This window comes from Acanthisitta chloris, unplaced genomic scaffold (genome assembly GCF_000695815.1).
Source record: "Acanthisitta chloris isolate BGI_N310 unplaced genomic scaffold, ASM69581v1 scaffold42657, whole genome shotgun sequence".
Taxonomy (NCBI): domain Eukaryota; kingdom Metazoa; phylum Chordata; class Aves; order Passeriformes; family Acanthisittidae; genus Acanthisitta; species Acanthisitta chloris.
In genome coordinates, this window is record NW_008681735.1 from 1 (window position 1) to 17,180 (window position 17,180).

General features: G+C 40.4%; 1 protein-coding gene across 1 annotated transcript; it reads left to right on the top strand.

Annotated features, from left to right (window-relative positions):
* Positions 1–28: 28 nt before the first annotated feature.
* Positions 29–15,758, top strand: LOC103805540 (periodic tryptophan protein 2 homolog). Its single transcript, XM_009078192.1, has 21 exons — positions 29–46; positions 135–247; positions 1,404–1,498; positions 1,877–1,976; positions 3,029–3,172; positions 3,626–3,761; positions 4,466–4,686; positions 5,641–5,784; positions 6,494–6,564; positions 7,198–7,334; positions 8,048–8,196; positions 8,799–8,946; positions 10,018–10,168; positions 10,499–10,679; positions 11,244–11,391; positions 11,885–11,993; positions 12,443–12,508; positions 12,866–13,084; positions 14,119–14,269; positions 15,285–15,359; positions 15,502–15,758. Exons 1-21 carry the CDS (start codon positions 29–31, stop codon positions 15,659–15,661), a joined length of 2,736 nt encoding a protein of 911 aa, XP_009076440.1. The 3' UTR covers positions 15,662–15,758.
* Positions 15,759–17,180: the final 1,422 nt, after the last annotated feature.

A 17,180-nucleotide genomic window follows, 5' to 3' on the forward strand; every position in this document is an offset into this window, starting at 1 on the left:
CGCCGCGTTCCGCCCCGCGGTCGCTGCCATGCGGTTCGCCTACCGGGTGAGTGAGTGGTGAGTGCTGCTCCGGCTGCTCCTGTCCCTCCAGCCCTGCCCCATCCCTCTCACCCTGCCCCGTCCTGTCCCCGCAGTTCTCCGGCCTGCTGGGCACCGTGTACCGCCGCGGCAACCTCTGCTTCACCCGCGATGGCAACTCGCTCCTCAGCCCCGTCGGCAATAGGATTTCCCTCTTCGATCTCAAGAAGTAAGTGAGACCCAGCGCTCGTCTCCTCCTGCTCCTCCTCCTGCTGCTCCTGCGATCCCTCAGCCCCGGCCTGGACAGGGGAGGGCCTGGCACTGCCAGCACGAGGGCTTGGAGGGGATAAAGGGCCTTTTTCAAAAGGGAAAGAACACTTAGATGAGACTGGTAAGGTACATGGATATGCATGTTTTCAGCCTGTCATCGGAGTCCTGTCATTCGTTCACTACAGACACGTTGTAGCCTTGATATCAGATTCAGCTCAGGTATTAGAAAGAGGCTCTTCCCCCAGAGGTGTTTGGGCACTGAACAGCTCCCCAGGGCAGTGTCACAGCACCAAGGCTGACAGAGCTCAAGAAGCATTTGGACAATGCTCTCAGGCACAGGGTGTGATTCTTGGGGATGTCCTGTGTGGGGCCAGGAGTTGGATCCATGATGCTCGTGGATCCCTTCCAGCTCTGAATGTTCTGTGATTCTGAGGTTTTGGAGCCTGACCCAAGATCTCCTTGTCTATAGTGGCTGGCTCTTGCAGCCCTGTGTGCCATGGGGAGAGCAGTTTGTGCCACTGATATAGGCTGGGGCTCTCCAGGATGCTCATCTTCTAAAATACCCTGGAAAGCTTCTGGATTAGCATTAGAAGGTGGTAGCCTGCCCAGTGGAATACCTCTCGAGGTGTTCTGCAGCATGTCCATGGGGAGAATAGCGTCAGAGGTATGACAAGGTGGGCATTAGAAACAAAGAGGGGAAAAAATGGATTTATGTTTGATTTAGTCATGTAGTTTCCTCGTGTGCTTCTGTCTTGTACTCTTTGTTGTGTATAGCATTGCCTAGAGTGTCACCAGCCTTTTCCTGTGTGCCAAAGTTGTGATTGATGCTCCTTAGGCTGGTATTCCAGTTAGGAGTCGATCTCTTACAGAGAATCATATCCTGAGTTGGGAGGGACCCCTAAGGGTCATTGAATCCAACTCATGGCCCTGCACAGAGCAGCCCACATAGTTGGTGTTCATGGGGTTGTGACAGCTAAAGAAAGTTGTGGGGGCTTTACATGTCAGTTGAATGGGTGGCTTTAACGTAGGTACGAAACCGTGTCTCGTTGATACTAAGGATGATGGTCCATTCTCCATTCTTGGCCTCAATTTGCTGTATTATCTCTTTCTTGCAGTAACAGGTGTGAGACATTGCCACTGGCTACACGGCTCAATATCGTGTGCGTGGGGCTCTCTCCAGATGGAAGCCTTGCCATTCTGATTGATGAAGGTACTGTCACAAAGGAGACTTTTGCTTTATAAGAGAATGAAGTAAAAATGCATCCTTGAGAGGGGAAAAGTCTGTATTGCTATAGCACACAAATTAGAAGTGCTCTGCATTAAAAATTATATTAGAATTTCGGGGAAGAGATCTTTATTTACAGAACTTAAAAGGAACTTGTTTGCAGAGCTTAGATAGTGTCTTGTAATCTTGATTGTATTTTATTTCTTAATAATATTAAGCACAGTGGCTTGAAAAGTTTCTGAGGAGATACTTTTTCCCATCCCCTTTAAAGGAGGGAAGGAAAGAAACTAAGCTTGCTAGTGTTATGAGTTCTTTGTGAACTTGATTATTTTCATGATCTTTCTTCCTTTTCTGCCCTTTCAGAGGGAGCTGCTTTGCTTGTCAGTTTGATTGGGAAATGTGTGATACATCAGTTCTATTTTCACAAGCCAGTCCACAGTGTCAGCTTTTCCCCTGATGGCAAGTAAGTCAAGTGTGCATGCTTTGGAACAAACCAGCAGAAATCACCCCAGAAACTAGTTGTGGTTATGATTCTGACCAATCTGGGGATGGTACCTATTCATGAATGTCGGGGAGATTCTGAGCTGATCTGTAAAGTTGGGAGGGAACAAAAACAAGAAAAGCAAAGCCTTGGAAATAGATCCTTTTCTGTCACAGATGTTGTCTGTGGTGTGACTCTTAAAATATAGATTTGCTGTGGGTCCTGACTATTCCTGTATATCGCAGGTGAAGTGAAAGAGCCCATGGTAGGGACAATCAGTGGTGCAGAGCAGCAGTTGTTGGGCTGCAGGTTCAGTGCTGACTTGGGTTAGTCTAAGATTACAGCACTACTGAAGGAGGCAATTCTCTGAGTCAGGTGCTTCTGTTCCTGTCCATTATATTTTAACTGCATGGTCACAGACCCAGGGTGTGGTGACATGAGTGTTAGAAGGGTCAGAAAGGTGAGAGGAAGAAGAGTGAAGCTCCCCTTTTGTCAGCATTGCTCAGTGGGATTGACTTAAAGGGATCATAGAATCAGAATTTAGGGGCTGGAATGGATCTTACAGGTCATGTAGGCCCAACCCCCTGCCCTGGGCAGGGACACCACCTCACTAGAACAGGGATTTTGAATGAGGTTTTGCTTCAAAGTTGGAATACAGTTCTGTGTTAGGGAATTACACTGGCAAGAGGATCAGATTAAAGGATATGTCCAATAAAAGTGGCCAATGCACAGGGGTGAAGAGAGTCTGAAACAGAATAGGAAGTGTTTGAACTTTTCCTTCTTTTGTGAGACTTGGGAATGAATATTTCATCATTCAACTTAGGTGATTTTGACTTTTATAATGCATAATTTGGGGGATAATACCAAGCTGCAAATTCTTGGTTTTCATTCCAAGGCAATCCATTTTTTATTGTCTCAGTACTGCTGGAACCAGATAAACATTGTTCTATTTCATTTTATTGCAGTCTGTACTGAGCAGTTGTTTGCTGTAACAGCTTTGTGTGCCATTATCCTTTCCCCCCCCAATATGACAGGAAATTTGTGGTTACAAAAGACAATATTGCTCACCTGTACCATGCTCCTGGGAAGAAACGAGAATTTAATGCATTTGTTCTGGACAAAACCTACTATGGTCCATATGATGAAACAACTTGTATTGACTGGACTGATGATTCCAAGTGAGTTGTTAAACTAAAGCACTGTCTGCCTGCTCATGATGTTAGTATTTGTATGCATGTTACAGTCCATTTTCTTTCCTCTGAAGTATTGTTCTAACTTTAAAAATTCTGTTTGACTCTTGTCTTTCTCAGTCTGTCTTGAATTAAAAAAATATAATTAGGTATACTAGAAAGTATAAAATATACATGTATTTGGGATGAACAGTGGATTTTTGCTTGAAAAATGCCTGGTAATCCATAAAAGGAACATATTTAGGAATGTGAGCCTGGTTGACCTTTTGACTGTATTTAATCCCTTCTAATTTTACTGCAGTCGCCAACCTGTTTACAGCTCTGTTGTGTGTAATATTAGTTTTTAAGTGGTGACTGATGTCTCAGTGCTCAGCACATTTTCCACCCAGTGAAGAGTTTTGCAAACCAGGATTCTAATTCAAACTGCCTTTTCTTTTGTAGATGTTTTGCAGTGGGGAGCAAGGACATGTCTACATGGGTGTTCGGAGCAGAACGATGGGCAAACTTGATCTACTACTCTCTTGGAGGCCATAAGGATATAATAGTAGCCTGTTTTTTTGAAGAGAACAGTCTAGATGTAAGTATAATCACACTACATTCTTGAGCTTTGGTATTAGAATAGTGGAAGCAGAATGTCCTCTGTAGATGACTATTTTGACAACATCTCAGAATTTAGAAGACACATAAGTAATGTGTCTCTTGACTCCTCTGCTGTGATTGTTCTAGACAATCATCTAGCAGTAGGACAAGAGGGCACAGACTCAAGCTGTGCCAGGGCAGGTTTAGGTTGGATATTATGAAGAGATTTTTTACAGAGAGAGTGCTCAGGCATTGGAATGTGCTGCCCAGGGAGGTGGTGGATTCACCATCCCTGGAGGTTTTCAAGCTGAGACTGGATGTGGCACTTAGTGCCATGGTCTAGTGACCACGGTAGGGTTGGACTCGATGATCTTTGAGGTCTCTTCCAACCAGGCTGATTCTATGATTCTATGATTGGGAGTCTACAATTCCATGAACATTTGAAGAAGTGAACTTTAAAAGGAGAGTAAGTTATTTAAAATTGCTCCCTCCAAAAAGTTGCAGTTTTAAATGTGGGAAAATTATTTAGCTGTAATGCTAACTGGTAATGAAATTGCCTTCAGTCCTTGCAAAATATTTTCTGAGGGCAGAGAAAAGTAAATCACCAGTTCTGAGGACAAGTGAAATTTCCAGATCAAAGCACTGGAGATTCTAGGGGACTAAGTAATGTATTGTGATTATGTCTGTGTGCTTGTGTCCTAGCTGTACACAATTAGCCAGGATGCAGCTCTCTGTGTGTGGCAGTGTGACACAGAGCTGGATGGTTTGAAGCCCATGCCCCCTAAAAGTGCAGCTAAGGAAAAGAATGCAGCAGAAAATGATGAGGAGCTGTTTGAGGAGCCGAAGGGTGAAGAAATTCGTGGAAAAGCTGATCCAAGTGAACAAGAGACTAGAGGGAAGGTTAAATATTCACGTGTTGCTAAGTAAGTGGCTTTCAGTTATCAATAGTTGAAGTCATAATGGGGATTTGCTATACTGGGATCTTTTTCTTCATCTGTTATCACTCATTCAAAGCAGTACAAAACTGCCCAGGATTTAGAAATTTATTGCAGATCCACTTTTAAATAGTTCTTGTAGAATGTGTTTGTCTTACCTTGACTATACAAAGGGCAATACCTTTCTCCTTCAGCATAACAATTGCAATTATAATAATGTAAGAAATACTGACTTGTGGTGTATATATTATTGTTGGAAACTCCAAAAGTGCAAATGAGATCTTTATTACAGTACCCTGTAAGTCTGGAGGCTTTGATTTGTGTCAGGAAGGGATTGGTAGACTACGGGAGATGGCAGCTCATCAGCCTCTTTGGTGAACTACTTGGAGATGTCTTCCTGAAGGATCTCCCTGTGGAGATGTGGCTTACAAAGAGTAATCCAGTCTTAAGATAGTTGCAGCATTTAGCTTTGCTGGAAGGAGGACAACATTGCACTCTCTTGTCGCTGGAGTGAGGGAGAGATGGGATGCATATAGGGGCCAACACCTGACTTAAGTTCTCAGCCTCTCTGTGAAGAAAGTATAAAGAAAGTACCCTACCCATGCTGGCATTAGATGGTCAAAAGGAGATGCACAGGGCAGTTCCTCTGAGGTTCTCTTAGTCTCTTTTGTTGCCTGTGATGAGGTGTCACTGCTGATAATCAGATTGCTGTAGCAGCTGTCAACATTGAGAAGGGAATTAGCTTCCACTAGCTTTGTAAAGTGCATATTTTTAAAGTATATTTTGTAAAGCATCTATATTTAGCAATTTCCAGAACTACCACTTTTTAGCTTTGTTTTAGGATACCTTGATCAAAATATTTGGCCTGTATTGAAGTGCAGCTCTAACAGCATTCTCTCCTTTAACATTCATTTTGCTTGTTTCTTATTTCCTTGACACCAGGTATTTTTTCAATAAAGAGGGAGATTTTAATAACCTGACATCTGCAGCTTATCACAAGAAAACACACCTTTTAGTCACTGGTTTTGCCTCTGGAATCTTTCACCTCCATGAGCTCCCAGAGTTCAATCTGATCCACTCCTTGAGGTGAGGTATGGGGTTGTCTCTAGTTTTGGTTTGGTTTTGGGGGAGGAGTATGTTTTTATGGGGGAGTTTCTAGTTGGTTTGACTGAGAACACACCATGTTTAGTAGTGAAGGACAAATAACTGCAAAAAAATCTTTGAAAAGGCAGAATCATAAACTTATGTAATAAGTACCATATAACCATTCCATGGGCTGTTACAGGAAAGTGAGGTTTGAATGAGGAAACTGCTCAGGAGTTCCTAGTTGTTGGCTGTAGATTTCTTCAGTGCTTTGGACTTTAATGTTTTCAGTTTCTATGTAGAAAATAATACCTGAAAAAAAGTCTGCATATGTAAAATGATCTGTAAATTGTCTCAAAGCTGCAAAATGAGCCCATAATTCTTTTCCATAGCTGTAGGATGTTAGCTAAATAATTTCCATGTACAAAACAATATATTCTTAAACAGGGGGAGTTTTACTCTGTGCTGTCAAGTACATCTTTGGGATGCAGATGCTCTGTCTTCATTCTGAGTAAGGCACTGTTGCCTGTTGGATCGTTCTGAGTGTAACAAAGAAAAGAATTTTCATGTAGCTCTTGATGTTACAGTGGTACAGAAGTTCAGTAAAGCAATCAAACAGCTTCCTTGAACAGGGTTAATAAACATTAGACTTGAAGTTTTGTCTCACACAGTGTGAAACAGGTTTGTTTATTGGGTAATTCTTGTACTTCAGTATTTCAGACCAAAGGATATCTTCTATTTCCATCAACTGCACTGGTGACTGGATTGCCTTTGGATGTTCAGGTTTGTCAGGTTTTTTTTGGTCTGTATTCATGGAAAAATGAGGAATGTGGTGGGCACAGAAGCCCAAATTACTGTTGCTCATGTTACTCCAAATGTTTAAGCTGTGTTAATAGTCTAATATCTGTAGTGTCTAGGTACATTAAAGTCTCCCTAATCAATCTCTCCTCACAGAATTCTTGTGATTCAGGAAAATGCTGTTGACAAAGGGAAAAAAATACATGTTTCCTATATGAAAACTCTAGCAGAGTTAGGGTAAAGCCCATATCCCTTGCAGTTTATAATATGGTTTCATTCTGGACCATTCTCTCTTCCTTTGCCCCTAGTTGAACGTGGCATTTTGCAAAGCTGTCTGGATGCTCCAACATAAAGATTTGCATAGAAACCAAGATTATGCCCTTACATACAGCCCTGCTTTGCTTTCCAGCTCCTTTCCCAGCTGGTTGATAGCATTGCTGTGGTAGTATTGAGAACATTAACTCAAGTAACAGCTCCTGGTTGTTGAGGAGATTGCCTTGAAGTTATAAAAGGGAAATAACTTTTTTTTTTAGGATTGATAGATGCAGAGTGCAACCTGTTTGCATCAACCTTTTTTTCTTCCATTGTCTTCATAATTCTGGTTGATCCTGCTTACAGGTTTGGGTCAGCTCCTGGTGTGGGAATGGCAAAGTGAATCCTACGTGCTGAAGCAGCAGGGACATTTCAACAGCATGGTCTCCTTGGCATACTCTCCAGATGGACAGTACATAGGAACTGGAGGGGAGGATGGGAAGGTAAGTGAGGCAATATTGCTGGAATATTGACTTAAGTCTTAATTACATAGTAAGCAGCTTAACATTCCATTTTATGTCCAAAGGTCTGTTGCTATAGTTGGTGCATATAACTCATGATTATTTTGTCAGCACTTTTAAATGTTTTGGGGTTTTTTCTCCCTGGAGCATATATGTATATATATTTATTATTACTAGTTTCTGCAAATTGTATCCCTTACGCTTTTTACCAGCTGTTCTTTTCATTATTGTAGATGCCATAAACACAGAAAGGTCTAACTCATCAAATGTTAATTTATATTTGCTTGTGCTGGCTCCATGATACTTTGGGATGGGTGAACTTCAGTCACCCAAAATCATGTCCTTTTAATCATTGATTTTGATATGAAATTGATTTCAAATTATTTATGGGAGTGCAACATTTTTTAAATGTACCATTCCAGAATCTTCTCATTTAAAAGAAAAATTAGCTTCTCATGGATGACTTGCATTGAAACAATAGGTTGTGTGTACAGGTACTTTTTTTTTATTTTCAATATGTTTTGTAGAGTGATCCCACAATGTCTTGACAAGTAAGTGGGACAATGATAGTAGCCAGAAAAAGATCTGCCACTTCATGGCTGCTGCTCTTCTTTACTCTTCTGCTGCCTTACCTTTATTTTCTCTCTGAACTGACAATGGAGATTCTATGAAGTTTTTTCTTGTCTCTCTTGCAGGTGAAAGTCTGGAACACTTCAAGCAGCTTTTGCTTTGTCACCTTTACAGAACATACCAGTGGTGTAACTGCTGTAACTTTTACTTCCACTGGCTATGTCATTTTGAGTGCTTCCCTGGATGGCACAGTACGTGCCTTTGATCTGCACAGGTAATTCTTTGTAAAAGCTTTTGGGTCTCATTTAGTCATCAGCTTTCACCTCCCCCCAAATACATCCAAAATACATGCAAAAATTTAAGTCATGGCTTACTGATTTTTGGTTCAGCCTTTGATTTAAATTTAGATAGTAATTAGGAATCCTGTCACTCTATCCAGTTTCTGTGAAGAAAATTCTGGAAAAACTTTTCTCAGAGAAGCTGGAAATGCAGTAAGATCCCTGTCTGGCTCTACTCAAATGGGGAGAAGCTCTTGCCTAACTGAACACTTGTCATAGTTTTAGTGGTTAAGCCATTTGAGTACAACTGTGTACAGAGCTGGGTGTGTAAACAAGCCCATGATTTCTAAAGAAGGGATATGTGCTATTTAATAGAAGAAAACTCTTCTGTTTGAGTGTGTTTAGCTGCTATTTCTGCAGAGCTTTTAACACTGTTGAATCTTGGAATCATGCTGAGGCATTGCATCTAATTTTATACAAAGAGTATTTTTTCTGCAGATAGCTTAAAAGACTTTACAAATAAAATGAAATCTATTTTATAAGACGCATTTAAATCTACCTGAAATGTTCTCATGGTTTATTTTCACATCTGCACCAGGTACCGCAATTTCCGCACCTTTACGTCTCCTCGGCCGAGTCAGTTCTCTTGTTTGGCTGTGGACTCCAGTGGTGAGATTGTGTCAGCTGGTTCCCAGGATTCCTTTGAAATATTCATCTGGTCAATGCAGAGTGGGAGGCTGCTGGATGTAAGGACCTACACTGTTGGAGAATTTGAATGTATCACAATGTGGAGTGTGGCAATACTGAGTAATTGGTTTCAATCCCATTTGAAGTGTTTTGTTATATTTCTGTTCAAAAACTGGAGTTACACTATGTGGCTAAGTTTTTTTTATTTATTGCATGGCGTCTACCCTGAATTTGTGTGGGAAATAGTTTCTAGAATTTAGAAGTAATAAATCTTTCCAGCTGATGAAGTAACACCAGTATTGTTAACACGTGGGCATGAGTCTTTCCCTCCAGTAGTTGTGCAGAGATGTTCTTTTCAACATATTTTCTCAATGTAATGCAGATATTGTAGCTGTTGTGTTAAGGTCAATACAGATTTCATGGAAGGTTTTCTTGGAGCAGAGCAGGGGCACAATTTTTGTATAGAAGGTTTTTATTTTTTCAGTTCTTCAACATTTATTGTATATCTTGTACATGTAGAAGAATTCAGTGATTCATGTATTTCATTTGGCAGAGCCATTACACACCAGATCAGCTCTACAGTAACTCAGCATATACCTGAGTGGATCTCCAGAGTTTTGAGTTTAGTTTCTTTCCTTGGTTTCTTTTGAAAGGAGCAGGAGCTCCACGCCATAAAAATCTATTACTCTTATTCACAGGTTTTATTAGTCTTATTATTATATAGATAACCCTATTATATAGTGTTTTATTAGTGCTTTCTCTGAAGTGTTTTCAGCTGCAGGAGATATGAATTCTCAGAGCAATGGATTACTTTTCACAGTTGGTTTTAATGGTTCTGATAAGAGAGGGGAAAATGTCTTCCTAGGTCTTGGTTTCTAAAATATGTTCATGGGAGTGGTTGTAGATGCCTATATAGTGGTAGCAGTTCTGTGATTTTTGTTTCAAACTTGTGAAAATGAAAAGTAGAGAATCACTGGTATGTGTCACACCACATGTTCAAAAGTGTCCTCAAACGTCTGTGGACAAGTTAGGCATGGCTGAATTGCTGTATTCAGGGTTTGCTGAATGCAGACTACTTGAATTTCAGTTTCTTTCACCTGATTCCATGTTATCTTTTCTTCTCTCCTTAGGTCCTAGCAGGTCATGAGGGTCCCATCAGCAGTTTGTCCTTTAACCCAATGAAGTGTGTGCTAGCCAGTGCCTCTTGGGATAAAACAGTCAAGTTATGGGATATGTTAGACAGCTGGAGAACTAAGGAGACACTAATACTGAACTCGGATGGTAATCTTTATTTCATCTTTTATCAAATGTGAAAATATAAAAAACATTTCAATAATGAACAACAGAACTTGTCAAATACAGACAGAGACTCATTCATGGTAATGAAAACCAAAAGCTGAGATACTGGTTAATAGTGCAAGAAATATTCTTTTATTCAATACTTGCTCTAGCTTAATAATTAGCTAAACATTTGTATGTTGTGCAGAGAAAAAGTACAGGCACAGTTGTAAGATTTTTCTGGTAGTTGAGATAAGATCCTAGAAAAATTGAGGATATTTTCTGTGAAAAATACCTGACTGTATTGTTAACTGTCAATGAAATTCTTTGCAGTTCTAGTTGTTGCTTTCCGTCCGGATGGCAAGGAACTGGCAGTTGCTGCTTTGAATGGACAGATCACATTTTGGGATCATGAAAACGCAGTGCAGACTGGCTCAATTGAGGGAAGACATGATCTGCAGATGGGAAGGAAGGAGCTGGATAAAATAACTGCCAAGCATGCAGCCAAGGGCAAGTAAGTAGCTGAGGGTGCAGTGAAAAGAGAGTGCCACACTGGTTTGCTTTGGGATTGCTTCTTTCCATTTAGTTTCTACCTGAAGATTTCTGAGTGCATCTGCTGTTCAGATATTTTGATTCTGATGTTGGAATTGAAAAGGTTGCCTGCCTTGGCCTCTGGATGGCTCCTTTTTGTAGTTTGCTGTGCTCACCCACTGATCAGTGTTGTTCTGAGCACATGTATTTTTCTATCAGTTAAAACTTGAGCTGCCAGCATAAGTTGTTCATTTGTTATGTTGTAGGTGTTTAAGTGGATATCTTAGAGAAATAGATACTAGTGTGTAACCATTAGTGTGTAGAAATTGTTAGGTTTTTAAAAAAAGTAAATACCCTGTGGGTTTTATTACATGTTGCTATGTAATGTTTAAATAATGTTTTTTTACAAAGTACTTGTTGTAAATGATTTTGTGTGTTAAGTACATACTGTGTGAATGCAGATTTCCACTTTTCCTATGGAATGGTTATTCTCATGGTCTTTCAGCTCAGACATTGAAGTTAACTACTTTCTCTTTTTCTTTGCTAGGTCTTTTACTACTCTGTGTTACTCAGCAGATGGTCAGTCTATTCTGGCCGGTGGCTTGTCAAAATTTGTCTGTATATATCATGTCAAGGAACAGATTCTTATGAAAAAATTTGAAATCTCATGCAACCATTCCTTAGATGCAATGGAGGTATGTGATCACAGGAGTCGTTTTCTTTCATTTCCCTACCCCCACAAGACTTTTCAACATCCTTTTGCCTGGAAGAGTGATGATAGGCCAGGGACTGTGTTTCCAAGTACACTCGTTAGGCCACAGCAGTTTGTGGAGCAGCTTTTGGTTCTCTGCTGCCCTTGGCTGTGCTGGCATAGCTCAACATGTGGCTTAAAAGGATAGCAGAAGTGAGCCATGTGGAAAAGAATCCTGGGGGGGTATGTGTTTAAAAACAGGGGCCAGAGAGGTCCCTAAAACCTCATTTGCATACCTGTATGGCCACACAGCCCTTAATTAGCACAGTGGTTGTGGAGTCTGAAGGGGAGAAAGATTTGGGGCTGCAGCTGAGGAAACAAACAGTGCATCTCTTAAGTAGAACAGCACTGTGCTAATGTGAAACCACAATCTAAAGTGCATTGTCCTGTTTGAGAAGAGATTCAGTGCAGTGAATGGAACTTCCATGTTTCTCTAGGAATACTTGGATCGGAGGAAAATGACTGAGTTTGGCAGCATGGCTCTGATTGATGAAGGGGCTGGAGGTGATGATGGTGTTGCTATTCCTCTTCCTGGAGTAAAAAGAGGTATGGCTTTGGCTTTGCTCTCTTGTTACTGATTTTATGTGGATCAAAACCTTTGACACAGAGCTGGTACCAGATGAGGTTTGAGTTGCTTAGCTCAGTTAACATTAAGGATCACCCAAACATTCCCTGTACACAGGGATTTGTTACACATGTTCATCTGATATACAGATAGGTCCTTTTGCATATTAGAAGCAACAGGAAGCAGGAGGTACTGTTATCTCCTGGGTATTGAACACAGCAATCCTGATTTGATTTTGAAGTAGCAAAATTCAATCCCAACCATTGAGCTGTAGGATCTCTCTGACATGGACTGTCCCTTACTTACCTAGTCTTCAAGTCTGCCAGGTTTTGCCATGTTCTGCATTATTCAATGGTAACATCACAGAGTTGATAACTAGACTGTGAACTTTTGGTAAATACATTAAATCACTTCTAAACTTCTCTTTCAGGTGACATGAGTTATCGACACTTCAAACCAGAAATAAGAGTGACCTGTGTGCGATTCTCTCCTACTGGTGAGTGCTGACAATTCATTTAGAATTTTTTTATGCCCTGTAAAACAAGCAAAAGCATAGAGCATTGGAGGAGTAATAGTGAAGTGCAGATGCCCTGGAGATGATCTTTGCAGATGTTACATGGTGCTGCAAGGGTCATAGTCTGGTTTTGTGTGCAGTGGAAAGTTAGGCATGTGTCACTTTGAGCTGATGTGTTTTACCAGCACAGTCACTGCTGACAGGTCCATCAATGCTGGGTGACTTTCAATCTCATCCACTTCTTGCAGACAAATGAGGAGTCATCTGTTTATCATTACTGTTCTGTTTCTGTTCTAGAAGACTCATCTTTGTTGTTAAATATTGTTACTTCTCTCCTAGGCCGAAGCTGGGCAGCCACCACCACAGAGGGTCTTCTGGTCTATTCCCTGGACTCTGGACTGATGTTTGATCCTTTCGAGCTGGATATTGATGTCACACCCAGCAATATACACAAAACTCTGCGTCAGAAGGAATACACGATGGCTATCATCATGGCCTTCAAGCTGAATGAAAAGAAATTAATTCAGGAGGTCATAGAGGCTGTCCCTAGTGGTGAAGGTGAGTGGAACTTCCATGAAATTATGGCTGAGCTAGCTGTAAGCAGAGATGTGTAAGCCAAAATTAGTTGAGATGTAAAGGGCAGAGTTTAGCTCTTGAGGGAGGTGGAGTATAACATTGATAATTGAGTACTTTCTACTGTAGCTGAAGACTAAAGGAAAGTATTGTCTTTTGTTTTAAAAAAAAAGAAGACTTTTTAGTGTTAACTTACATTTTAGATTTACCAGTCTACTGCGTTCTCATATAATGATTTTTGAGCATGGATTTTGGTCAGGTCTGGATATGCAGGTGAAGTTTTGGGATGTCAGTTCTCAGAAGCAGCTGATGCACAGCAGGTTTAACCTGAGTTAGCAATGTGCCTCTGTGGTGAAGGCAGTTGACTTCTCTGGGCTGTTCTTCAAGGATGTAGTCAGCAGTTTGAGGAAACTGATTAGTCTTGTCTATCAAACACTTGTGAGACCAGGTCAGGAACACTGTGCCTAGTTCTGGGCTCCACAGTACAGGAAAAATTGATGCTCTGGAGCATCTGGTGGAGGGACTGGAAAATGTCTGGGGGACCAGAGTGCCTGGCAGTTGAGGAAAGGCTGTTGTAATTCACTGTTAACAGAATGATTGTGTGCCTGTTTCTGTAAAAGCAGGAAGCTTTTTTCACAGCTGAGTGTTACACAGGCCAGTGGGGGTGGCTGCAGGGGGTGGGAATTGCTTATATTTTGAGAGAAGATTATATATAATGAGGTCATCATAGTTACGTGTGAGATTATTTTGAATGCTTATGAATTGTGTTCCTTTGTGCTGCACAATTGCTAACAGCATTCAGACATTTCCTATGTGGGCAGGTGACTTTGCAATCTTTTCAAATGTCCTTTATTGCCTCTGATTATTGTGCATAACCAGTTTCACTGAATACAGAAATTTGTGAAGTCAGAAGCTTTCTGCTCCTTCCCTTTATGCTTATTCTGTGGTCCTTCATGTTATTCCACACAGTAGTTCAACTCTATTGAATGCCTATGGGCTTTTTTTTCCCTTTTTCACAGTTGATGTTGTCTGCTCATCACTCCCAGACATGTATGTGGAGAAATTGCTGGAATTCTTGGCTTCTGCATTTGAGACCTCTTGTCATTTAGAGTTCTATCTTATTTGGACCCATAAGTTGCTCATGCTGCATGGACAAAAACTGAAAACAAGGTGAGATCTTATGAAAGTCAAGAAGCATTTTAAAATTTATTTGCCTGTCAGTTTAAGGTTTTTACTTAACATTTACTGTTAAGGCAATGCAAACACAACAATTAGAACTACTTGATTTTTACAGCTTCTTTGCTAATGGTAAAAGTGACAGTTTGGATTTGATCTTAAAGGTCTTTTCCAACCTAAATGACTCTATGATTGTAACAAGTATTGGAATACATATTGGACTTGTGAGGATATGATGCAAAGCCATTTTTCAAATATAACAGGTAAAACTTTGCATAGCTTGCTTGGCCTGTCAATGCATAAGGATTTCAAGAGTGATTTTGTGATTGTGTCTTTAAACAATTATGTGTCTTAAGTGTAACTGAAAGGTAATGTGCAGGTACTGACTGCATTTTTATAGACTTAGCCTGTGATTATAGCTTGCACTCTTAGCTGGTAGTACTCTGCTTTCCTGCCTAGAACTCTAGCACTATATGGGCCTGGCTGTGAGTTATATTCTGCCCACCCACAGTATAGATTCTTAGGGACAAAACAAGGCAAATTTACAAATTTAAAATGGGCTTAGTGATAGGTAATCTGAGAAGGAGTACTGCAGGTTAAAAACAGTGCCTGTGTCACTCTTAAAAGGTGTTAATGTTTTAGTTAGTGGAATGACTGGAACAAACTTTCTCCTTTTGCTGCTGCCAAGAGAACAACTTAAACTCTCCTTTCAGAAAGTATTATAGTACTGGAAGGAACTGTTATCACTGCAGCAAGCTGGATTAGTTCTTCAAGCTGCTGTTTGACATTAGGAAAAAACAAACTCTGACCATACCTTACTTGTATTGAGTATAATCGTTGAGGGCAGAGTCAAAAGCAAAGAGCTTTTGTTTGTTTAGTATTACAGTCAAAAGTTTGGTTTGAAAAGTTAACCTGTTTGCTCGTTAAAATCTCGAGAGCAGAAGAAAGTTCTAGACTTCCATATGTAAATATAAAATGCACTGCAAATTGCATGTTTTCTCCATTCCAGGTCAGTGAAGCTGCTCCCTGTGATTCAGTTCCTTCAGAAAAGCATCCAGCGTCATTTTGAAGATGTTTCGAAACTGTATGTATTTTAAATCAAAAAACTTGGGGAAGTTTGGGGCTGTTAGAACTAGAGAATGAGAGGCAGTCTCCTTATAGAGGTGTTTTGAGTTTTGGAGGAAAATGGAATCTTGTTTTTGATATGTTCCTGTTTGGTTTTGCAGCTGTGAATGGAATATCTACAACATTAAGTACGCGTTGGCCATTTCTCAGCAGAGGGGAGTGAAACGTCTGGCAGAAGGAGCATCAGTGGATGGAGAAGAGTTGGATTCTGACAGTGATTATCTTATGCAAGAAGTTGAGAAAGACAATCCAAGTTCCTAGCTACTCTTCATGAGAGGGGGAAAGCCTAAAACAGTATTTTATGCAGTGGTATTCACTGAGAATGAGTGGCCCTCATAGTGGCATCAGTTAGCTCTTCCTGGCTGTGGATGGAGTTATATGTGAGTGCATGGGGGAAATATAGGATAGACAGAGTGCCATCCATGGCATACTGGGTGTATCCTTTGACTGTAAGAACTCAACAGCATTGATTTCTTGATTCATTGATTTATTTTTTTAATAATTTCTGATTTCAAGTAAGAGAATGGAAGTACACTTAGTGAAGTTTGAAGCATGACTGGAAGAAGTTTATCAAAATGCTTTGTACATAGATAAAGTATTGTGAGTTTTGTAATGAAGTCTTGTCATACTTTGGACTCTTTTTTTATCTTTTTTAAAAATCATTCTTAATTGGAGATCTACATACTGCTTTTATCTTGTGTTTAATGTTGTTTTACTTGCTTTTAATACATACATATTGCTGGAGTACTGTTTTCTTAGTTCTGTAACTTCCAAACCTGACAGAGGCTCAATAGTGAGGATAAATGTTACACCCATAGCAATGACTATGGGAGAAAATTTACTGGGCTTGTACAACTTTTGTACAGCTATAATTAACAACCGTGAGATACTGTGGCAAAAATTGGATTGGGCATTATCAACTCAATAATATCACTTAAACTGTAAGAGAATGTGTTACAAATGATTGGGTGTTTTTCTGTTGAAAGTCCTTTCTTGTTTGTTTTTTTCATGTTGTTTATTAACATATTAAAATCTAGAACTTTTGATCTTGGTTTTGGTGCCTTGGCAGGAGAACAGGCTAATAACAGCAGTGAAGTTCTGAGCAGAAAGAACTGTATCTGTGCTTGTAATACTTTCAAGCCACATGTTGAAAGGGCTTTGTTAATGAAGATACTGCAGCTATTAAGAGTGAGCCAGGATTGACAATTTTTTTCCCCAGTGTATTCTGTTCTTCTGGATTTGTTTTCTGGTCACTTTCCACTCTTGAAATAGAGGAGAGCTATAAATATTAAAAACCTCTGAAGCAAAAAATAAGTCCAGCAGACACATATAGTCAGTTTGTAGAATTCCAATATATGAATTAAAGATGTACTTGCTCCTTAAGACATAGCAAAGTGATTTGTTTTTCTTGCAGCAAAATGTTTAAAAATGTCTTATTCAGTTGCTGCTACTCTCTTGCCTCCTAAGATTTTCATGGTCATGGAAATGTTTCAGGGTCTCAGAGGTGTGAAGGTTCATTGGGAAGACAAACACCATCACTCCAGACGTCTCCTGTCCTTCCTCCCACCTTATACACTGAGCATGATGTGCTATGGTATGGAATATCCCTTTGGTCAGTTTGGGTCACCTGTCCCAGCTGTGTCTCCTCCCAGTCTCCCATGCACCCCCAACTCCCTTGCCAGTGTGGCAGGATGGGAAGCAGCAAAGGCCTTGGCTCTGTGTGAGCTCTGCTCAGCAACAGTGAACACATCTGTGCGTTATCAACTCTGTGTTCTGCACA

Coding starts and splice junctions, on each gene's coding strand:
- LOC103805540 (XM_009078192.1), top strand. Junction 6,565..7,197: donor GATTGCCTTTGGATGTTCAG/GTTTGTCAGGTT, acceptor TCCTGCTTACAG/GTTTGGGTCAGCTCCTGGTG. Junction 13,085..14,118: donor GGCTGTCCCTAGTGGTGAAG/GTGAGTGGAACT, acceptor CCTTTTTCACAG/TTGATGTTGTCTGCTCATCA.